The 25,349-nt window shown below is 37.0% G+C and overlaps 1 protein-coding gene across 1 annotated transcript in view; it reads left to right on the top strand.

Moving 5' to 3' along the window:
- The window catches only part of DECR1 (2,4-dienoyl-CoA reductase 1), a 51,781-nt gene that overhangs the window by 4,134 nt on the left and 22,298 nt on the right, over positions 1–25,349 (top strand). The window contains exons 2-5 of the mRNA XM_043975389.1: positions 11,279–11,481; positions 12,662–12,719; positions 13,147–13,233; positions 21,752–21,899. Of these exons, the coding sequence (XP_043831324.1) occupies positions 11,279–11,481; positions 12,662–12,719; positions 13,147–13,233; positions 21,752–21,899 (496 nt within the window). The remainder of the gene's footprint in view (positions 1–11,278; positions 11,482–12,661; positions 12,720–13,146; positions 13,234–21,751; positions 21,900–25,349) is intronic.

The following is a 25,349-nucleotide window of genomic DNA, read 5'->3' as shown; positions in this document are numbered from 1 at the left end:
ATTTTTAAAAAAATAGATATTTTTTGGAGGGAGGATAATGTTGGCATAGCATCATTTTGGTCAAAGTCAGACTGTAGATATTTAAAAGCTTTAAGACCTTCCCAAAGTCACACAGTTATTAAGTGCATGTGAGGTCAGATTTCACTGTAGATCTTCCTGACTCCAGGCCTAGCACTCTTATCCACTCTGCCATCTAGCTGCCTCTATATTACAGATGAAGAAACTGAGGCCCAGAGAGAAGGAAAAGTGACTTGCTTAAGTGTCTGAGTCAGTATCCTAATGCAAGGCCTGGCACTACACAGGTAGCATTTCATCCAGAAACTACAGAATCTATTGTTTCCATATACTATAGTTCTGTTCTCAGAATGGGGACTATTGGTTCAAGACTCTTCTTGCATTTTCCAGGAGCTTCTGTTAGTGTCAAGGATGAGCCACACTTATAAAGTGCTAGAGGGCTTTAGTTATTTAAGCACACCTGGTGTCTCTGGTCTGGCTGTTTATAGGAAAGTGGTTGGCATTCATGTATGCTTTTGGAAAATGAAATACAATCAAATCAGTCTGACTTTATATTAGGCACTCCAGAGAATTCCAAAATGTATACTCAGAAATCATTTAATTATGCATCTATTATATTCTAGCACTGTAATAGGTGTTGTACAGCACATGAAGACATGCTTTAATAAATTTCCTTAGTGTTGATTTAAAAAAATGCTTAATACTTTGAAGGCTGATTCATAGGCCTTTACTTCATTTAACATCAATAGCAAAGTTATAATATTAGTGTTGGTTATTGGTACTGACCTGTGGATTTGAGCCAAAGTAAGTTGGATATAACAAAATTGCTTTTCATTTTGATCTAAATTGCTTGTAAATCAAAGAAAAATAAAAGTAACTTATAAAAAACTCTCATGCATTTGGATTACAAGTGTTTATAGAATCTTCATAAATATAATTCCTTAGCTTAAACATTCCTGGAGCCAAAGATGTTTCTTCTCTGTAGGGCCAGAGAATCTAAATTATTGTGTTCCCAGTTTGCTGCAACTTTGTTCTCTTTAATAATTTTTTCATTAAAATCTTTTCACCCATTCCTTCTCAATTCTCAGGGCAGCACTATTTTGCCTACTGCCTAATGGACAAGACAAATCTTGCTGCTTCTACCTTCACTACTTCTCTAGTTTCTGACTCCTTTCCATTTATAAGCTAATCATCACATTTATAAGCCCTCATCACATCTCACCTAGATTATTGTAATAACTTCCCAATTTGTCTCCTTGCCTCAAGTCTCTTTCTACCCAGTCCATCCTATACAGTTCTGCCAAAGTGTATAATCTTCTTGTTGACTCTAGGACACAGACACAAACTCTTTTTGTTTAGCTTTCAAAACCTTACACAAACCTGGCTTCAAACGATCTTTCCAGCCTCACTGGACATTACTCTTCCTCCCACATTGTATGACACAACATAGTCTTTTCTCTGTTCTTCACTCAAAAACTCCATCTCTTCTTGTCTTTTTGTCTTGACGTTCTCTTTCCCTTCTGCCTAGAATGCAGCCCCTTTTTACCTCTGCCTCATAGATTTCCTCTTTTCTTTGTAGATGCAGTATGGGCAGTGTCTATCCTATAAAACCCTTCCTGATCCCCTCAACTACTAGCAGCCTTCCTCCCCAAATACCTTTTATTTGACTATTTTGTATTTAATGGATTTATTAACTTTTATGCCAACTATATATTATGTGTACTTGCTGTCTCTCCTATTATAATCTAAGCTTATTAAGAGCAAAGATTGTTTAATTATTTTTTTTTGTGGGGCAATGAAGGTTAAGTGACTTGCCCAGGGTCACACAGCTAGTAGGTGTTACATGTCTGAGGCTAGATTTGAACTCAGGTCCTCCCGAATCAAGGACCAGTGCTTTATCTACTGCACTGCCTAGCTGCCTCTGATTGTTTAATTCTTTGTGCTTGTATCCCCATTGTCAACAAGGTAAGACCCTTTGCCTTTGTTGTCATAATTTGTATTGTTGTTGAGTTGTTTCAGTCATGTCTGATTCTTCTTGGCAAAGATACTAGAGTGGTTTGCCATTTCCTTCTCCTGCTCATTTTACAGATGAGGAACTAAAGCAAATAGGGGTAAGTGACTTGCCCAAGTAACATAGTAAGTAAGTGTTTGGAACCAGATTTGAATCCAGGAAGATAAATATTCCTGGCTCTAGGCCCAGCCCTCTATCTACTGTACCATCTAGCTGCTTTCATCATATGTTCTCGCTATAAAGTCATCAATTAAGAGCTGGAAGGGACCCGAAGTTCTTTGTAGATCAAAATGTCATCAAAATAATTAATATAAGAAGAAGAAACAAAATATACAGACCTAAGTAGAGACTACATAATTGAATCTTGGATAATGTCTGGGTCAAAGAATAAATCAGAAATTATTAATAACAGTGAAAGAGAATGATAATGAAGAGGTGACATACCAAAATTTCTGGAATATAGCTAAGGCAGTCTTCATGGAAAAAATTACATCTATGAGAAAGTGCCTTAATTAAATCAATCAAGTATTTATTAAGCAAATACTATGTGCCTACAATGAGCTTATAATATAGTGGGGAAAACAATGGAATACAATAATCCAGTGTTTATTAAATGTAAGAACCTGAATTACTTTAAGATAAACTCTTTATTTGATAAGAATTTTAGAAAGAAGTTTGGCAGAAATTAAGTTTAGGCCAATTTCTAATACCTTATACCTCTTAATATGTTCAAAATTGATATACCACCTTGAATAGTAAAAACAATCATAAAAAATTGAGAGAAACAGATATATTCCTTTCATATGTGTGGCTAGTGAGAGAGTTATTAATCAAAAAAAGAGAGTCATTACAAAAGAGAAATTACATAATTTTAATAGCATGAAACTAAAAAGCTTTTGCACAAGCAAATAAATGCAGGAAGGATAGTAACTGAACTTGATTATTTGGGAAAAATAATATCCAATATTTCCTGTAAATTTTTAATATTCAGGATGTATACAAAACTAACATAAATATCTAACTCCAAGAGCCATTCCCCAATAGATAAGTGATCAGAGGATGTGATAAACAGATAAAAGAATAATTACATACTGTTAACTTCATTAAAGATAATTTTATTGGGGGGCAGCTACTTGGCACAGTGGATAAAGCACTGGCTCTGGATTCAGAAGGACCTGAGTTCAAATCTGGCCTCAGACACTTGACACTAACTGTGTGACCCTGGGCAAGTCACTTGACCCTCACTGCCCTGCAAAAAAAGAAAAAAAGAAAAAGAAAAAGGTAATTTTATTAAAGACAATAGAAAATAAAATCAAAGCAACTATTAGGTGTTTACCTCAGCCACAGTATTGCAAAAATGATGAGAGAGATGAGAGTAATCAGTGTTGAAGAGATTGAGGAAAGACAAGAATACTGATGCATTTAAAAATATTTCATTAAATATTTCCCAATTAAAATTTAAACAAATTTTTAACTTTCATTTAAAAACATTTTGAGTTCCAAATTCTCTTCTTTCTTCAAGAGGGCAGGCAGTATGATATTGATTATGCATATGAAGTAATACAAAACATATTTCCATATTAGCCATGTTGAAAAAGAAGACACAAAAAATGAAGAAAATAAAAAATGTATGCTTCAGTGTGCACTCAGAGTTAATGAGTTCCTTCTTTGGAGGTTGATGGCCATTTTTCATCATGGGTCCTTTGGAAATATCTTGGATCATTGTCTTGATCAGAATAGCCAAATCTTTCATAGTTGATCACCTTTATAACAATGTTGCTGTGAATGATGTTCTGGTTCTGCTCACTTCATTTTGTATCAGTTCAAATAAGATTTCTCCTATACCCAAAGGGCTATCAAACTGTGAATGCCCTTTGATCCAGCAATACTACTGCTAGGTTTATATTCTAAAGACATTCAAAAAAGAGAAAAAAGACCTATTTGTACAAAAATATTTATAGCAGCTGTTTTTGTGGTGGCTAAGAATTGGAAATCAAAGAAATGCCCATCAATTGAGGAATGGCTAAACAGGCTGTGGTATATGATGGTGATGGAATATTATTATGCTGTAAGAAATGACAAACTGCATGATTTCAGAAAGGCCTGGAAAGACTTGTATGAATTGATGTATAGTGAGGTAAGAAGAACTAGGAGAACATCGTGCATAGTGACAGCAATATTGTTTGATGAAGAAGATCTGTGAATGACTTAATTAACCTCAGAAATACAATGATCCAAGACAGTGCCAAAGGACTTATGAAACATACTATCCACCTCCAATGAAAAAACTGTTATCAAGTGAACATAGACTGAAACATGGTATTTTTCACTTTCTTTTTTATTCAAGTTTTCTTGTACAAAATTACTAATATGGAAATGTTTTACATGATTACACATGTATAAGCTATATCTGATTGTTTACTGCCTCAGGGAGGCGGGAAGGGAGGGAAGAAGATTTAAAATTTGGAACTCAAAATTTTAAATAAAAATGTTATTATTTAAAAATAAAAACAAAACAAAAAAAACCCCAAAACCCCAAATAAGATTTCTCAGGTTTTCCTGAAACCATCCTTCTTATCATTCTTATAGCACCATAGTATTCCATCACAGTTATATAACACAACTAACTCACTCAGCCATTCCCCAACTGATGGACATCCCCTTGATTTCCAATTCTTTGCCACCACAAAAAGAGCATTTTTGTACAAATAGGTCCTTTCCCCTTTTCTTTGATCTCTTTGGGATCCTGACCTAGTAGTGGTATTGATGGTTCAAAGGGTATGCACAGTTTTATAACCCTTTAATGGTAATTTCAAATTGTTCTCCAAGTTGGACCATTAACACTTGGGTTGTTGGTAGAACTGTGAATTGGTACAGCGATTGCAGAAAACAATGTAAAATTATGCTAAGGTAACAAATTGTCTACATCCTTTGACCCAAAGATTCTACTGCTAACCACATATCACAATGGCATTTTGTAAACCAAATTGAATACTTTTTCATTTGGATTTTATATTTTCTCTCATTTACAAAATGGTTTAAGATGTTTTCCATTTTAGAATATTACTTGTAAAAGTCTGTTTATTCTTACTAATATCCTCATAGAGAATGCCTTTAATTTTAGTACAGGTGACTCTTAACAAAGATTTTATTTAAATGGGGAAGTGGGTAAAATAGTTTCAGTAGTTATCGATGTTCTCTTCATCACTTTTTTTCACTATTTATAAGGTCCAAGATTTTTTTCCCATGCCTTTGTTATCTTTCTCTACTTATAGTACTGTGTATATTAATCCCCAATGCCCCATAATTTTTTCATGTCTAGCATAGATCTTCTCTATGTACATTTGGTCCATTCTGGCTGTTTTTCCTCTCTTTGTTCTGTATCATTCCTTCCCCTTCCAGAAGCACATCAGGGACTATGTTAGAGTCCAAGTGTGGTGGCTCCACCTTCTTTGAGGGTGAAAATAAATTGTAGTGATAATCTTTGCAGAACTTTCACATTTTTCTCATTTTATAGTCCTTTTAGGCCTTATACCTTACTCTTTGGGTCAGTGACACTGTCTACCTCGCTAGTCCAGGAACAAGACACTCTATCTTGTAGCTCTGGGCATTTTCTATACCTGTTCGCCATGCCTGGAATACTCTCCCACCTCAGCTCTGCCTATTGCCTTCCCTGGCTTCCTTTAAGTCCCAACTAAAATTCCATCTTCTCCAGGAAGCTTTTCCCAAGCCCTCTTCATTCTAGAGCCTTCCATCTCTTCATTATTTCCTGTTTATCCCATGTATTGTTTGTATATATTTGTTTGCTTGTTGTCTCTCCCATTAGATTGTAAGTACCTCGAGGCCCAGTACTGTCTTTGCCTCTTTTTGTATCCTTAACATTTACCACAGTACCTATCACATAGTAGGCACTTACTAACTGCAGCTGGGCTAAGCTAATCATCAGTTAAGTATTGCTCCAGATGCTGCCTTGCCCTGGACACATTCATCTCCACAGCACCTATCACACACTAGGCACTTTTGACTGACAGAGCAGAAGATGTCAATAAAATTTAAAAAATGTATGCGGAAGCACTTTTTAAACTTTTCAGTGCCACATAAATATGTTATTATTGCGAACAATTTTCTCTTATTCCCCTCCTACTCCCCCTACCCCCCCCCCCCCAATCCATCAAAAACATACCACATAAATAGAAATCCATGGTAGGGCTCTAGGTATAGTAGAACAGGATTTTCCATTTTTTGCTAAGTAACGACAGTTTCCAGCCTACACACAAACTCACTGATTCATCATCTTAATGTCATAGTTGTGGGGAAGCAGGTTGCAGTCTTTAAGCAAAATTGCCATTTTTGTAGAAGTAGTTTATTGTAGGTTGCTCATCTTATCATGCCTGGGCAAAAATGGGAGAGACAAATACATTTCTTTGTCAGCAGAAAACTAAAAGAAATAATAGTTCACTTATACTTTTGCATTACACATTGACAAATTCATGTCCCCAAATTTTATCGAGTTTTCAGCTTAGTTTTTGAGGTATCAGGGAGCTTTTATTTTGCTTGGGGGAACATAAAAGTACTTCTTTATGGTAAAACATACTGATAGGTTCCAACTTGAGAAAAAAATGGTTTGTTTGCTTCAGAGAGGATGTCTGTTTTTTTGTCTAGAACAGAGTTTTAAGGCCTAATAGCTAATGTATAAAAGTATTAAATTGGACTTTCACCTTCTTCACTAAAGTAATCATAATAACTCATGTTTATACAGTACTTTCTTCACAATAGCCCTATTAGGGTAGATTGTTCAAGTATTATTGGCCCCATTTTAAAGGTTAGGAGAGATGTATCCAGGAAACTACGAGTTCAGGAAAACCTGAGGTCTCATCACAGTTCTTACTGACAGTTGGAAGTGGTGCAAAGTTCACCCGAGGTGGTGTAGTCACAGTAGTTAGAAGGTGAACTTTGTACTACTTCCAGTTGTCAGTAGCCTGGAGATGAATGTGTCCAGGGCAAGGCGGCATCTGGAGCGATACTTAACTGATGATTAGCTTAGCCCAGCTGAAGTTATGCTCAGCACTGAGCCAGGGCAGCCCCGACATCCTCCCTTTCCTTGTCACCTTACAGAGGTTAACAATGATTTTCTTTGAGGTACAGTGAGATTTATTTCCCCTAACCACTCACCAGTGTACTCCCAAGTAGCTTTTAGAAGAATTTACTGAGAAGGCATAGCCAGAGCTGTTGGTACAAACCATTTGCTCCAAACAAGGAGCACACTCACCTCTTGCACACACAAGATTCCTGGGGAGTGTGAACTCCTATTTAAAGTATAATAAATATAAGTGTATAAACAAATATACATAATATTGTACATGTAATATAAATATATACATATAATATATAGAATAAGTATGATAAATATAACAATTAAAAGTATAATAAAGTAGTGAGGTATATGTGTAGAGAACACATGTGGCCAAGGGATAACTTCCAACTCTGGCCCAAGAGAGATATGGGATTACTCAACCAGTTTGAGAGGAAGGTACCAGCTTTGAGGGTTGCCTCTTGAGTAACCTCAAGTTCTAGGGTTACCAAGTTTGAGAGATCAGAGATTCACCCTTCTAAAAAGAAATGGGGATTTCCTGATACATTGTGGTCTGCAGAAAATAAAAATCACCCACATTGTTCCTGAACAACATCTTACATGGGAAGCAAAACCAGTAAATTATTCTGACCACACAGATTATTTGGGGAGGAGATTGCTGGTTCAGGAGCCCCAAAGTATATTTATCTTATAAGAAGAAGCCAGACCAAAGGGTGACACTCTAAATCTGGGAATGAGTGTGTGGAATCTTCTAGAATGTCAGAGTTGCCCTGATGGCAACTCCAAGTTCATTTCCCTTCCCAGGAGAGTCAACAGGCTGTTTGAATATTTTGGATGTAACTACAGCTGTTCCTGGGCTCCTATGATTTCATCTTCTGAGTTTTCTGTCTAAATTAAGGCTGTACTTCCCACAGGCTACCTTGATTGCATGTTTGGAAGCTGCAACCTTTTTTCCCACATTTAGTGAAACATAGACAGATTAGAATCCACATTTAGAATCTTAAATTACACAGTTTGGCTGACCACGAAGAGGAAAACCGAACGTTCATCTTCTGATCTTCTGATTGGGTAAGATTTCCCCTCCCTTGTCCCCTTAAATTGGAAAGAACTACCAAGTATAGGCTATAACTGTGTAATTTAAGATTCTAAATGTGGATTCTAATCTGTTCCCCCAGTTTGGGGGAAACTGACTAAAAATCACTGATAAAACGAGTTTAGGTTTTTAAGGGTTTATTGGAAAATAGAAAGAAAAAGATTGAGAACAGAATTCTAACAGCCTGGCATTCCTATCTTTCCTCAAATTTCCTGTGAAGTCCTCTGCCGCCACCACCATCAAGTCAGGAAGCCAAAAAACCCCAGCGCTCTCTGCACAGGCTCCCTTTCCTCCTTCCTGTCTCCTCCCAGACCATAGGAGGCTCCTCAAGTTGATTGGCTGGTAGCCTTGATAGACAGCACCCATGAGCAAACGTCATTTCCTGACGCCAAGGAAAAGCCACAATGCCTCTGAGGCATTTTCCTCATGGTGGAGCTTTCCCACAGCAAGTCTCCAGTAGGTGGCGTCATTCCAATCATTACAGTAGTCACCAAACAAAAGATGCATAGTGGCACCTAGTGGTTTAGTTTTCATTACAAGAATGCAAGATACATAAGGATGAGGTCAGTACTTATCGTACAAAGGAGGCCTGTCACTGCAGCTGGGATTCAAGCCAGAGCCTGCCTGAGACAGACAAGGTCAAAAATTACTTTTGCAGTTGGGATGCAGCAAGGCCAAGGTCTGTCTGAGTCAGACAAGGTCAGAGGCTACATGTGATTTTCCACATCAGGAGGACATTGATTTCCACTATTGACCCTTGAGTTCTAGCACTGGAGCCTTTCAATAGGAAAAGTTCTTGTCGAAGGACCCAGTTTATGTCTAAGGAAAAGCCTTTGGCAAACCAGAGACCTGGGGAAAAACAATGAGTTTAACAATTGAGTTAAACAATGAACCCTTAATGAGTTCAAATACTGTGAGGAATATATAATAACAATGGAGAGCAATTCAGTGTTAAGTTTTATTGGTAAGTGAAAGAGAAGAGGGGGAAAGTGACACAGGAAGAGGGAGGAGGCCTAAAATACAATTCAGACATACAAAATAACTCGTATAAGGGTAGCTCTGCATTGGAGGGCACAGAGGCATGGGTGCATTCAGCTGAGAAGGAGTGTTCAAATGTCAATGTCATGTTCCTTGGAAGGGGAAGTGTGCTCCAAAGTATCCTGAGGGTGGGATATTTAAGACCTGGTTTCGGTGGCCGCCTAGAGCTGACTGATTTGCATGTCAAAGTTCAGGGCACATAGGGATTTTTGCGGTACACAGATACAGAGAGAAAAGGCAAATTAGTGATTGGCAAGATACTATTTTTGGACACACATCAGTATTAACGTTAAAAGTATTACTGTCAGTATTTTTCCATGCCTAGGTTCTATAAGCTACAGCTTACCCTTAAGGGGAGACTGTCATGGTGGTCTCAAGACCACCAGTGGTTATAACACTAATGATTTCTTAATTGCCAAATCTGGCCTTTTTATCAGTCCTAATTCTTTGGTACCTCTCTGCAGCCTTTGGCACTGCCTATCACCCTCTTTTCCTTGGCACTCTTTTCTCTTTAGGTTTTCATCACTCTCTTCACGTTCTTCTCCTATTCTCTTTCCTACTGAGGATATTACCAGTATCCTCAGTGATCTGGGCCCACTCACAGGACTGTAGGGGGTCCACAGAATTCCTGGTGATGGAACATACGTAGTCTATGCAGAAGGGAAGCTAGAGAGCGTACTATACTACTGGATGTCTCTTGAGATTTGAGGGAAATGTAAATTTATTAAATCATGACCCAAAAAAGAAACTTTGGTATGCTTTGAAGTACAACTTTAATTATAGTCTACTGAAAATCATAAGGATCTTGTGTTACCACACACACCTCAAGATTTAACAACAAAATTTATTTTTCTGGTTAAAACTTTTTGGACTTTTTTCATTTTGAACATAGTAGAACAGTGTTACATATTATGAATTTTTTTAGCCATCTACTTGAAAATTTATAATCTATGTTGATATTACTAATTACCTACTTTTGATTATTTCACTGTAATGAAGAAAAGGGACAGCTAGATGGCTCAGTGGGTAGAGCACTGGGCCTGGAGTCAGGAAAATATCTTCTTTTATTTATTTATCTTTTAGGAAAATATTTTCTTGAGTTCAAATCTTGCCTTAGACACTTATAAGCTATGTGACCCTGGGCAAGTCACTTAACCCAGTTTACCTCAGTTTGCTCATCTGAAAAATAAGCTGGAAAAGAAAATAGTAAACCACTCCTGTTTCTCTAACAAGAAAAACCCAAGTAAGGTTACAAAGAATCAGATATGATTGAAACAACTCAACAACAAAAACAAAACAAAGAATGAGTTGTTAAATCACATAATTTTAGAGCTGGAAATTTAGAGATTATAGGATTATAGAATCATAAGATTGTTATAGAATCATCGAATTTAGAGCTGGAAGATAATTTACAGATTATCTAGTCTACCCTGTATATTTTACCCAGAAGAAAAAAATAACTGTGGCACAGAGAGGTATACTGTATAGAATACTAGAAAGATACATGAGTTCAAATTCTGCCTCAGGCAATTAGTAGGTGTGTGATTGTAGGCAAGTCACCCAATACTCTCTGTGCCACAGTTTCCTCATCTGTAAAATGGGGATAATAAGGACTCAAATGAGAATCAAATGATCCATATAAATATTAAACAAACTTTAAATTTCTATTTAAATCCTAGCTGTTATTATTATCTATCATTCTGTGACTCATATCTAGATTGTTTGACTCCCAAGTTATTCAAATGAGTTTTAATGCTAAATTGTTATAAGGAAAATTGGTATTTCTATTCTATAATTTTATTGAATCATACAATGATAGAAATAAATAACATTTTACCAAGTTATTGAAAATGCAAAAGATATTTAGGATGAGATTTGTGTTCATCATAAAACTTTGCTAGCAAAGTTACCTTTAACTTTAAAAGTAGGTAGTTTATAATTTTGTGCATTTATGCAGTTCTATGTATATGGACATAATTTGTCATTCAATCATTCTTTCATTCATCTTTGTTGTTTTTTTCTCTATAAGCTTTTCACTTGCGGAACAAAAGGATTATACAAAAGCAATGCTGCGGAACGATCTAAATTCTTTGAACCTCTTACAAGAGTGATGTTACCACCTAATAGTTTTCAAGGAAAAGTGGCCTTTATCACAGGTGGAGGTACTGGTCTTGGGAAAGGAATGACCACTGTTCTCTCTAGTCTGGGGGCAACCTGCGTAATAGCAAGTCGGTAAATGATTTATGTAAAAACCTTCTTTAATTTAGTAATAAAAATTTGCTTTATCTGTTAGTGGATGAGAGCTTAAATAATGTTTCAATGTTTTAGTGTTTTGCCTCATTCTATTAAAATTTAGAATATAGTTAGATTATTTCCATAAAATCATTTTAAAGGAAAATTGTGAGTTGTTTGAGATGGAGAGGATGATGTGTATGGAATTTAGAATATGTAATAATTCACATTTGTATAGCGTTTTGGGGTTAGCAAAGTGCTTTCCTCAACAGCCACCCAGCACACATCCTATTCAGCAGCAAAATTGAAAAAAATAGTTTAAATGAACTAACAAAGTTGCTTTAATCAGCTGTCCTACTTTCAGTGGCAGTAATTAATTTTTCTCAAGGAGATAATTAATCTTCTCCCAAGGTAATGTAGATTATACTACCATTTTCTGTGAGACTGACAACTATTGTAGCAATATTTGTCTTTATACATGCTGGAGTGGCAGTAATAATAATGAAGGGTAAATGCATACAAGACCATGTGTATTTATTTACTACTGGCATCTCATGAATAAAATAGCAATTATAATGCAATTATTTAGTGTTTTAAGATTTGAGATGGGTTTCAGTGCATAGAAAGATGTTAGAGTTCAGCTTCTCAAATAGGTTAAATCATCTTTGAATCTGAAAAAAATACATAAAATCTTATGCCACCCTTGAGGGACATTAAGACTCAGAAACCACTTTTACCCTTACGGTTGTGGATTTGCTTGTTTCCTCTGCTTCAGGCCTATAAACTTTGGTCCAAAGCGGGCTGCTATGACTTATTATTGTTTCCCATTAAAGTTCATCTTGAGAATGAGAAAGGTACAAATAAATGATCTTAAGGAACCTATTATGTATCTAGCTATAAATTACCTTAACAACAAAAAGGTAAAAATCGAAATATTCTATCCATTAGCACATATAAATCAAAAAAGCACAAAGATCTCTAAATTTTAAATTTGGCATTTTTAGTGAATTCAGTCAAGTTAAGCAGTGTTTCAATACATAGTGTTTTCTTTGTTCTTTTCCCCCATCCTAATAGTCTGCATTTTAAGAAAAAAATGTGAAGAATGTTATCTAAAAGAAAAGAAAGCTTTGTAACATGCAAAACTTTTTAGGACTCACGAATATCACTGATTTGTTTCTAGGAAGACTGATGTTTTGAAAACTACTGCAGAAGAAATATCTTCTCAAACAGGAAACAAGGTATTTTTTTTTAGAGAATTATACTCATTTTCTTTTTATATGAAATTGGATAATAGAAATCATATTTATTTTAAATAATATTTTAAGCCTTATTGTTTGGTATTTGATCCAGTTCTATGATTTATTCAGTGTGGGGAACAATCTATATACTTCAAATGAGCAACAATTCTGGAAGTTACAGCCTTAGAAGGTTGCCAGGGAACAACCTTATAAGGTAATTCAGAAGTTAAGTGATTTGCCCAAAGACACATAACTAGTATGTCAAAGACAGGACTTGAACACAGCCCTTTCCAGTGTGACTGGCCTTCTGTTTGCTAAATCATTCTCCTTTTCCCTTAGGAAAAGGATGGTTTAGGATGGTTTCATGTTATCATCTTATAAAACTGAAAAGCTTCCAATTTTTGTCTTTCCTTTTGTGATCTTTCAGGTGCATGCAGTCCAGTGTGATGTCAGGGATCCTGAGAAGGTTAAAAATGCTGTCTCTGAATTAATCAAAGTAGCAGGACATCCCGATGTAAGTAAAAGAATTGGAATGCCAGAAGACTTTTAGTGCATTCACTAGTGAGGATGCCCCATAAAGTGTCATTGCAACATAAAACTTGCTTTCTGAGCTCTGAAAACCTTTGTTTGCAGGGGGCAACTAAAACCATCCCTGTGATTAAATATCTATTTGAGTTCAACATTTACTATTGATTGTTTGTTATAATTATTTCATCTTTAGACTTAACCATCATTTCACTGGCATAGGGGACTACCAGAGAGTTAATCCCTTTCCTAGGGCAGATTAGTACCTGCTTTGCAATTTATAATTTTGGAAATTTAGCTGGGACAATAAGAAGTTAAGAGAATTTCCTAGCACAGCCAGTATATATCAAAGAGAAATTTTTGAACCTAGGTCTTCCTGAATCTGAGTCTGGCTGTTTATTCACTGTGGCATTCTCTCCATCTATCATCATAATTGACATATACGTAGCACTTTAAGTAAGGCTCAGATTTAGTCACACACTAAGCATCTTTTTTTTTTTTTTTTTTTTAGTGAGGCAATTGGGGTTAAGTGACTTGCCCAGGGTCACACAGCTAGTAAGTGTTAAGTGTCTGAGGCCGGATTTGAACTCAGGTACTCCTGACTCCAGGGCCAGTGTTCTATCCACTGCGCCACCTAGCTGCCCCTACACACTAAGCATCTTAAGCAGGATTCAAATAATAATAAGAGCTAACATTTTTTTATAGCGCTTACTATGTCCTAGGCATTGTGCCAAGTATTTTACAAATAATATTTCATTTGATCCTTACAACAACCTTGGGAAGTAGGTGCTATTATTATCCCCATTTTTACAGATGAAGAGACTGAGGCAAATTGTTTAAGTGACTTGCCCAGTCACACAGCTAGTAAGCATCTGAGGCTGTATGTGATCCCCAGTCTTCCTGACTCCAGACCTGTCATTCTATCCACTTGGGTCACCTCGATGCTCTTCTTAACTGTACGTCTAGTGCTCTATTCATTTAGCCATGTGCTTATAAAACTATGTGCAAAACAGTGTGTTAGATGTTGGAGATGCAGAGATGAAAAATGATAGTGATAGGATGATAGACCTGTAGCCAGAGGGGGTGTTCAATATCATCAAGTTCAGCTCCCTCACTTTACATATGAGGAAACTGAGTTCCAAGGTGCTTAAGTGACTTGTCTGGCCTTACAGTTTTAGTGGTCATATTTGGACCCAGGCTCTACCTCAAGGAGCCTCCATGACTAAAGATCTGTGTTTTCCTGCTTTCATAGTCATTTAAATCTGGGACATTTTCAACAATATGGCCCATGACATGTAGTCAGAAATCTGTGTATCTGGGTGACATCAGTTTTGTTTAACTCTTGACTCAAGTGGTCTAGGAAGCTGTACTTCTATAGGTGTGGATACTCCTTGTTTCTAGGAAAAGTATAACCCTGGACATCGGAGTAGATTGTCTTTGAGAGTTGCATCACTATGTAGCAAACCTGGTGATGAACCTCTCTGAGCTTAGCTCCATTTGTCTTTGACAACAGTCACAGAGAACATCTCTTGTCCATATTCAAGGCCTTCCCAAATTGGTCAGACCCATTGAAGCACTTTCAGTGACAATTACTAACTGAAAAATGCTAGTTAACACATCACCTGGAGGCAGTGGGTTGTATAACAATATGAGCTGGTAGAAGGCTAGGCCCAGACCTAAAGCTTTCATTAATTTGATTTAAAAAAGATTTTTGCTAAAAATCTCTAGTGGGCCATGTCCTAAAACAGAAATGCAAAATTGTACCCCATGTGGTGGATGTCTGGGCACCATACCTTCAAAGCTAGGATCATTTAAATCTTACAGGTATCACTTATTTTCATAGGTGTAAAGGATAGGTATCTAAGTAGCTTACTGGATAGAATGTTGGATCTGGATTTAGGAAGACCTTGATTCAAATCTAGCCTCAGATACTTAATAGCTATGTGATCTTGGGCAAGTCATTTTAACTCTATATGCCTCAGTTTCCTTTTATGCAAAATGGGAATAATAATAGTATTTATTATCCAGGTTTGTTTTAAGGATAAAATGAGATAATATTTATAAAGTACCTTGTAAACCTTAAAGTGCTGTGCAAATTTTATATATTGTTATTATTTTTTTGGTGAGGCAGTTGGGGTTAAGTGACTTGCCCAGGGTCACACAGCTAGTAAGTATCAAGTGTCTGAGGCTGGGTTTGAACTCAGGTCCTCCTGAATCCAGGGCTGGTGCTTTATCCACTGCACCACCTAGCTGCCCCCAATTTTATATATTATTAATATTATTATTGTCATTACTTCGGAAGCCATCCAGTCTAATCCAAATGTTGATACCCCATCAACATCTCAAATTCAATATGTCTAAAATAAAACCATTTCTTTCCTCTAAACTTACCTGTCATTGAGGCTTTTATGTTTCTGTTAAGCATACTAGTCATCTATGTTTATACTTGACTCTTTTTGTTTTAATTCTTAGCTTGTCACTTTCTGTCATACCTCATATCCAATCATTTGCTATGTTTTATCAAGTCTACCCATATAGCATCTCTTACATTCATCTTCTCTTCTCCACTCTTCTAACCACCATTTGAGTTCAAGTCTTCATTAGGTTTTTCCTGGACTATCTTGGTGGTCTCTTATTAATATTTGCCTTCCTGCTTCTAGTTTATTCCCTCTCCAAGTCATTCTTTTTTGGGGTGGGGCAGGGCAATGACAGTTAAGTGACTTGCCCAGGGTTACACAGCTACTGTCAAGTGTCTGAGGCTGGATTTGAACTCAGGTCCTCCTGAATCCAGGACCGGTGCTTTATCCACTGTACCACCTAGCTGCTCCCCAATTCATTCTTTATATATCTGCCAAAATAATCTCCTTAACAATATTCCTGATAAATATGTCCATTAGCCAGATTCTGAGACCAACTGTCTTCCAGGGTAAGGAGAATATAATTAGTCCTAGGCCAGAAGTTCAGTATTATCATCCTACAATCAAGCCTTATACAATAACTGGGTCACCATCTGATCCCCTCATGCATGAATTCCTGCTTTAGTTCTCAGCAGGGTAATGTAGTTTCTCCAGGACTAGGTTTTATTTCTTCTTTCATCTCTACTTCTTTTAAGTCCTGACCCCCTGAATGACAGAACCCATGGCTGGGTCTCTATCACTTGATATTAGACCTCCTTTGTACTTACTTTATCTACTTGTACCCTCTGCTGTTTGCTCTGATTTCTCCTCATTGTTTATGCCATTCCAGTGAGGACTGCTTATCCTTTAGGTCTTGGCTATTCTTGGTCTGGCCCATCCCACTGCCCCTTGGGCCCTGGTTATGACAATCTACTTCTTCATTTTTTCAGCTGAAAAACAAAACAAAACATGCTACCTTCTTTTTTTTTTTGGTCCAATTTCAAACATCAAATCACCGTTAAATAGCAACCAAGGTACAGTTTGTCAGATTTTTCTAATGGAGGCCCTGATAGGGAATTTGGAAATCTAACAAAAATGCCTAATAAATTGTTTTGTAGAATTAATAATGTAAGGGGCTAAAATTCTAGCTATACTGTCTAAAATATCTAATGAGTGGTCTCCAATAAATTATAAACTTTAGCAAGAGTTAGACTTTTAAGCATTTATTAAGGAGAATAAGAATTTGGTGAAGATAAAGAGAAAGGCCTAGATTCATCTATCTATTAAAGGGAGAGCGCATTTTTTACTCCCTTCTCCACCAGAGTCCTCAGGAAAGAGAGAGAGTCAGAGTGTCAGCCTCCCCCTTCTTCCTCCCACACACAAACGTCAGGAAGTGACGCCAGAGAAAAGATGCATGGACTTGCCCTCAGAGACCTTCTCTTCATGGTGGAGCTTTCCTACAGTAAGTCTCCAGCAGGTGGCGTCATTCCAATTGTTACAATAATATGCATACATTTTAATATTATGATCATATTTTATTTATTTATTTATTTTTTGCAGGGCAATGAGGGTTAAGTGACTTGCCTAGGGTCATACAGCTAGTAAATGTCAAGTGTCTGAAATCAGATTTGAACTCGGGTCTTCCTGAATCAAAGGCCAGTGCTTTATCTACTCTGCCATCTAGCTACCCGATTATATTTTATTTGTTGAAATAAGTTGCTGAATTTCAGTATCACATCATATCAGTCATTACAGTCTACAGTAGTATCCTACAATACTAGTGCAAATCAAGCATTAAATCTTCAATGACTCTAAAATTAATGGAACCTTTCTGTATGTGATTAAAAAAATAAACTTTAGGGGGCAGCTAGGTGGCGCAATGGATAAAGCACCGGCTCTGGATTCAGGAGGACCTGAGTTCAAATCTTACCTCAGACACTTGACACTTACTAGCTACATGACCCTGGGCAAGTCACTTAACCCTCATTGCCCCGCTTAAAAAAAAAAAAAAACTTTAGTAGGAAAAATATGACACCTGGAGAATCACCATAGCTAATAAGAAAGTCAGAATGCTGCAATGAGAGAATTAATTATCTGAAGGATGGGCAGTAGTAATTGAGCAACTGGAAAAACATTAAAACAAAGCCTTAAAACATGGAAGACAGAATGGAAAGAAAATGTAACATTCTGTTTTGGAAGACAGCAAATAAATTAATCAGACTTCAACTTCTACTTCAAGGCTTCCAGGGAGGGGGGACAAACTGCCTCTCAAAGTAGCCTATTTCACTTTCAGATTGTGCCAATTATCAGGAAATAATACCAAATTTCTACCCATTGTTCCTGATTCTGCCCTCGGGAGCCAAAAATCCCCAAATCTAATTTTCCATTTACATGATAGCCTTCCAAATAATGAAGATATCTATTATGTCCCCTTTGAGTCTTCTCATTCATCTCCTGCCACCTATGCATGTTTATCTGCCCAGACTCTGTTCAAGTGTTTTTCTCTCTCTACATTTTTTCTTTTGGTGACGTTATTAGCTCCTTAATTTACATATGCATTCCTAATTTATCCCTTGAGCTCCATTTCTTTATCAAGCATCTCTGCCTGCCTCATCACCATCTCACTCAATTCAGTGTGCCCCAAACAAAACCAATCCTTTGCCCTAAACTTGGCTGTTCTTCCGGTGTATCTGTTTCTGTTGATCACATTATAATAAACTCAATCATCCATATTCATAGTCCTGACTCATTCTTAACTCTTCAGTTTCTGTCATCCCTCCTATCCAGTTATTTGCTATATCTTATCAAATCTACCCTTATAGCATCTTTTACATCTATCTTTTCTTCTCCACCAATCTAGCCACCGTTCAAGTTCAGATCTTTACCAGGTTTTCCCTGGATTCCTTTGGTGATCTTTTTGTTTCCTTGTTTCTAGACTATCCACTCTCTGATTTGTTCTCTACATAGCCGCTCAAATAATCTCCCCAAGTTAAAAGTTTTACCATATCACTACACTGCTCAAAAAACTTTGGAGGCTCCTTCTTGTCTCTAAGGTAAAATACTGTAATGAGTTAAATTCAAGAAAGGTAGACTGAGGCAAGTTTTCTCCAAGCAGTATAACATTTTATTAACACGATATGAACTTGATAATAGAATAGGTCAATGAATGCCTCAATTAAGCCAAAAACTTCAAATTGAAGGTACAGTTCCCTTTTATAAACATAGGACAAAGAACAGAACAGGGTGGATGAGGAAATAATACTGTTGGTTATAGGGATGGCAGCATCACAGGGATGAGGACATGATTGGTTACATAGCTGAGGTGTGGGGAACAATTGATAGATTGGAGTTTGGATTAAGGAGTTAACAATGACCCCTCCTTCCATTTTACGACTAAGAAATGTTCATTGTTTGAGACCACCTGCAAGGTTAGCGATAGAGGACCAGACCTTTTAGGATAGCAAACCAGACATCCTTGAAGGATGATTTGGTGTCATAAAGATACTATACCAGATTCTCTAGTGTCTACTGGAGTCCTAAGGATGATGGATTTCCTTGAAACAAGAATAGAACAGTGATTATTAGCAGGAGAACTTCATTTCTAAACTTAACTCATTACAGCCAGCTAAATTTCTAAACTAAGTTCAAAGACAAAGAACCATGACTTAGGCAATTACAGGACAAGATCAATTAATTGTAAATAGGATCAATAAAAATGATATAAAATCAGTTTAATTTTTTTTAAGACAAACTTTTCAGCTTGAAGTCCTGTAGTAAAATCTAGCTCCAACTTGCCTTTCTATCCTTATTTCATATTACTACCTGTCATATAATCTACTTGAAAGTCTAGCTACACAGTACTATTGTTACCCAAACCAGACACCTCATCTCCCACAGGCAAATGTCCACAATTAAACTTCTTTTCAGAGTCTTTATCTTTCTTCAAGATTCAGTTCAGGTGATACCTGCTCTGTGAAGCCTTCCCTGATTCACCTAGTTGTTCTGCCCTTCCTCAAATGACTTTTTATTTACTTAATTATGTGCATATTCTGTGCATCTTGATGGGGCATAAGCTTCTTGAGGTCAAGATTTCATCTTGTTGTGTTTCTGAGACTTAACTAATATTAATTATATTAATATAAATTAATATTTTGTAAATGTTTATGGAATTGTAAGCCCCCTAAAAAGCAACTGTATCTGATTCTAGGCTTTAAATAGTATTCCTATGCATTGAGATTTTATGTGCACACCTAAGTTTAACTTTTTTTGTTTGAATTGGCCGATCAGTTTAATTACAGTTAATTTTTTTATATTGGGTTTCCCTATCTTGCTCAGGCTGAAAACACATGGTCCCAGTCCCACTCTTGATTGGCATGAAAGCTTTGGCCTATTCAGTTTTTTTTGGCAGGGCAATGAGGGTTAAATGACTTGCCCAGAGTCACACAGCTTTGTAAGCGTCAAGTGTGTGAGGACCTGATTTGAACTTAGGTCCTCCTGAATCCAAGGCTGGTGCTTTATCTGCTGCGCCACCTAGCTACCTCCCCCCCCCCCCCCACCTCAGTTTTTGAACTGGACTGAACTGCTGGGAAACAGTAGTGCTCCAGGGGAAAGGCATGTTCTTCATGTAGTAGTGAACTAAGGAATGCTTCCTGGGCCTGTTTTCAAAGTAGTTGCTTATCTTCCCCATGGAGCTAGCTACTGCTTCTTATATTCTTTGTAGGCAGTACTCAAGTCACCTGAATTAGTCAGACAATCCCAAGTGATCATGGGGTTAGGACACTAGTTTGTCAGGGACTTACCTTAATGGTGCAGGATTTATGTGGAAACTCAATTGACTTAGTCTACTGAAGCTCTGGACTCCTGAGCTCAAGTGATCCATTAGCCTCAGCATTCTAAGTACTAGGAATGAGAGGAATCATTCTTAGCCTAGTTTAATTTAATTAGTTTAGTTAAAATTTAACAACTAGTTAGGTACTAAGAAACAAGCTAGGTAATTGGATAGCATGGTCAAAAATGATTAAACTGACAATGAATAGACAAGATTAGTAAGTATATTATTATTATTATTACCACTACTACTGTTAATACTAATATTAATAATTATACTAATAATGACATACATTGTAAAAGTATTATTAAATAAAATATCTATGAATAATGAATGCTTTGTGTATTTTTAACAAAAAAATTCATTTGAAAACCAGACGAAGTTGGGGCAACTAAGTGGTGCAGTGGATAAAGCACCAGCCCTGGATTCAGGAGGACTTGAGTTCAAATCTTACCTCAGACACTTGACACTTACTAGCTGTGTGACCCTGGGCAAGTCACTTAACCCTCATTGCCTTGCCCCCCCAAAACCCCAAACCAGACGAAGTTGATTGTCTTTTATTTAATAGGATTATGAAACAAGAATAAAAGTTATCCAGTGATCCAGGGGCATTTTATCTAGCCTAGATGATTCATGGTCCTTTCTTTGGTTATCTCTAGTAAAATGACAAGAAAATTTCCCCTTGTGAGGCCAAGGCATTTTGCTTGGCTCATGAAAAGAAGGGGAGCTTCCCCTTTTTCCACTCTCCTAAATGCCCCCCTCTCCCTGCCATCATTCTCGTAAACATACCTTGGTATGTTAGGGATAAAGTGATACAAATTAAAATCCCATTGACCCTATGGAGAACTGGGCAAAATGTTTTACTAGGTTAAGAAAAAAGCAGTTTACCAGCTGAGATTTTCATCAAGATAAACAAAACAAAATAGTTTATAAAAAGCAGTCTCAGGGAATAGTTTTCCAGTGGCCTTTCAAGGAAACCCAGACATTCTTGAGGTATGTCTTGAGGGTCCTCAAAGTAAATTTTGAACATGTTTAATTCTCATTTGTTCCTTCATTTCCAGGCTCTACTCCAATACTGAAACAGGGATTATGATTTAGAGCCTTGGGGAAAATAAAACAAAAACAAGCCACAGAAAAGAACATAGCTACATTGTTTCTTATTGGTGAACTTTAAGTTGATTGAATCATCTAGAAAAATTACATGAAAAATTAAAGCACTTGAAAAAAGTTACCTTTCCCACCAAATGTCTATAACTTATTTTTTTATATTTTTGATTTGTTAGGTTATAATAAACAACGCAGCAGGTAATTTTATCTCTCCTTTTGAACGTCTCTCTGCTAATGCCTGGAAAAGCATAACCGACACAGTTCTGAATGGCACTGCCTATGTCACCCTGGAAATTGGAAAGGAGCTAATTAAAGCAAAGAAAGGTATTTTGAGTCATTGCTAAGCATGTAAACAACCCTTTTAGGCTGATTAACATAATTCTCAAAATGTATACACTCAGTTTACTCAAATGAATTTGCCATCTCATTAGTTCTGGAATCTGGATCACCAAATGCAGGCCCCAACCCATTCATGCTTGTCCAACTTAGTGACTCTTATCTGTGTTCCTCTAAAAATTTGCCACAAGGGATCCACCTAACATGTGGGAGACCTTCCTTTTCTCCTAATATCACGAGGGTACCATTGTAACACTTTGGCTGTCTACCTGTCACCTCTTTGTCTTGCCATGAGATCAAGACCATCTTTTCTTCTTGTCATATAGTTCCTTGATACATTCTTTCCCTCTGTTCTTGAGAGTTTCCTGTTGGTTCTACTGCAGCCTGCTTGAACCATATCAACCCACGAAATATATTTATTTTAATATATAATTTGATTTTTTCTAATGAGTTATTGTTATTAAATTGGATCGAAATTCTAGGTCACCTGCATAAATACATTAGACATTATTTGTTTTTTTAAGTTTCATAGTTCTTAGTTTTTTAAGTTTTTAAAAGTTTATATCAGTCATAGGTAGTATGAGCAAAATAATTTTTTCATTTAGTAAAAAAAAAATTCTCTCTTTTTTCCCTCTCCCCCCATTGATGAGCTAAATTTTAAAATCTATTTGTGTCATCTGGAATCCCAGTCAGCAGTCAAAGAGGGTTAGTGAGGCTGAATCCATTACTAGGGATAGAGTTCAGCAAGGAGCCCAGGTCTAGGATGAGCATGCTGGGCATGAAAATTCCAGGTGTCATTGGAGTGTTGAAGTGGATCAGGCTCTGGAAACCAGGAAGTTAGAGGAATAAACAGGGAGTCCATTGCTGTCTGGGATCAGAAGCAAGCCAGAGATCTGGAAGTGAGACTGTCTACAAGGATCATAAAGGAACAAAAAGGTGGAGGAGGTGAATATAGGAAGCAATGGGGAAATCCAGGAAGTCAGGTAGAAGAGCATCAATAGGATCAACTGATCCTGAGGTCACAGTTATTTGCCCTAGATACTTTTTTATATTTCCTACCAGGAACAGAAAGGAGTACTATGTATGGACAACCCAAAGCTGAGCTTAGGGAATGACTGCAGCTGGTGAGAGAGTTAGAAACCTGGGGCTGCAGCTGTGCTGTGATGCTGGCTGAGGTAGGCGGCTGGGATTTCAGAGAGGTTCTTATAACAACTTTTCTTCTCACCTGCCGTCTTATATCTCCAAATACTTATTAGACATTTTGAACTGGATGTCCTATAGACATCTTACACTCAGTATGCTCCAAACTCAAGTCATTCTCTTTCTGCCCAAGCCCTCTCCTCTTCCTGAATTTTTTTCTTAATATTTTATTTTATTTTTTCCAATTACATGTAAAGATAGTTTTCAGTATTCATTTTTGTAAGATTTTGAGTTCCAAATTTTTCTCCCACTCTCTCCTCCTTCCCCCCTCCTGAAGCCAGCAAGCAATCTGATTTAGGTTATACATTACATTCATGTTAAACATATCTCCACATTAGTTATGTTGTGAGAGAAGAATCAGAACAAAAGGAAAATAAAACACAAGAAAGAAGAAACAACTAAAAAACCAACATAAGTGAAAATAGTATGCTTTGATTTGCATTCAGATTCCATAGTTCTTTTTCTGGATGTGGAGAGCATTTTCCCTCATGAGTCTCTTGACATTGTCTTAGGCTGACTTTCTTGTCACTCTCTAGAGCACCACCATCTTCCCAGTCACTAAACTCACAAGCTAAGGGGTCTTCCTTGACTTGTTATTCTCTCTCACTCACTTTCATACAGTCTGTTCCTAAGTCACGTTGGTTTTACCTTTGTAACATCTCTTGTATGCTCCTCCCTTTCTCTGGCACACCACCATCACGGTACGTCATGATGCACCTCATGCTGGGACGACTGCAAAAGTCTCCTCATTGGTCTCCTTGCCTCAAGTATCTCCCTACCACAATCTGTCTCTCACTCAAATAGAAAAGTGATTTTCCTAAACTGTACATCTGACCATGTCCTTTTCCTATTTAATCAACTCCAATGGCTTCCTATTACCTTCAGAAATAAATATAACATCTGGTTTGACTTTTAAAGCCCTTCATAACCTGGCCCTCTTTTACCTTTCCAGTCTTTTTACTCTTTGTTCCTTCCACATACCCTGTAGTCCAACAGCACTGGCCTCTTTGCTGTTGCTGATACAAACCCCTTTGTTTTAGGACACTGCATTTTCACGGGCTGTCCCCCCATGAGGGAGAGGGAATTATCCCCATATCATCTTGGCCTTATGGCTTCCCTGACTTCCTTCAAGTTTCCTCTAAAAGTCCACCATCTGTAAGAAGCCTTTCCTAATACTTCTTTCCTTAATGATAATTGGTTTTCCTGTGCCGAACATCTCCAAATTATCTTGTATTTATCTTGTTTGTACAGAGCTTTTTATTTGTTGCCGCTCCCATTAGATTGTGAGAGGGCAGTATGTTTGTTGCCTTTGTCTGTATTCCCAGTGCTTAGCTCAGTGCCTGGCACAGAGAAGGAACTTAATATATATTTAGTGACACTATGTTTCTGAATTGCATCAATGTAAAATTAGCAATTGCATCGAGAGAGAGAGAGAGAGAGAGAGAGAGAGAGAGAGAGAGAGAGAACACTTATCTAGATGTTATTTCTGTAGCCACAAGGACCAGTAAATTGCTAGAACTTCTAGGAAGAATTTTAGAAACAAAATATTAAAATATTATCCAGTGCTTTTTAAAGCCAGGATGCAGTCACACCTAAAAAACCTATGTACAGTGCTAAAGAAAGATGTGATTAAATTCAGTTCCATAAACAGATATTAAGGGCATACTATTTACAAGGCACAGGTCAGAAAAGGTCTGGAGGAAGAGAACTAAAATTATTAAAGGACTAGAAAGACTAAAAGTAGCACTTTTAATTTCGAAAGACAAAGAGATATGATTAAGGTGTCTAAAAATCCTGAAGACCTTTGGCTTTTTCATCAGACTCTGAAATTTTAGAAAATTTAGAGAACTTTTCTCAAGGGTTTCAAGATAAAACTGAAGACAAATAAAAGGAAGAACTACTTTGTACTTTTGAGTGGTAAATGATTTGGAGTGGACTAACTTCAAGAAAGGGGTCCAGTCTAAAAAAGGTTCAGGAGAGTAGATATATTCTTAATACAAAGACATAAAAGGTTATTAGGTAATGTTACTGCTAGAGTTGTTGGCGGAGAGGAGATTCCCTACCTTTTGAGATTAAGACTATGAATATCTACTATTGCTTCCTCTTTCATACTCTTTTTTTCTCTGTTCCTCTCTTTCCTCCCTCCCTTTCTGTCTTCCCTTTTTCCCTCCCTCTCTTGCTGCCTTCCCTCTCTTCCTCACCCTCCTTCTTTCTCACTTCCTTCCATACTCTTCCTTT

Source organism: Dromiciops gliroides, chromosome 1 (assembly GCF_019393635.1).
Source record: "Dromiciops gliroides isolate mDroGli1 chromosome 1, mDroGli1.pri, whole genome shotgun sequence".
In the NCBI taxonomy this organism is placed as follows: Eukaryota; Metazoa; Chordata; class Mammalia; order Microbiotheria; family Microbiotheriidae; genus Dromiciops; species Dromiciops gliroides.
Note: the sequence above shows the minus strand (reverse complement) of the source record. Positions and strands in the feature narration are given on the sequence as shown.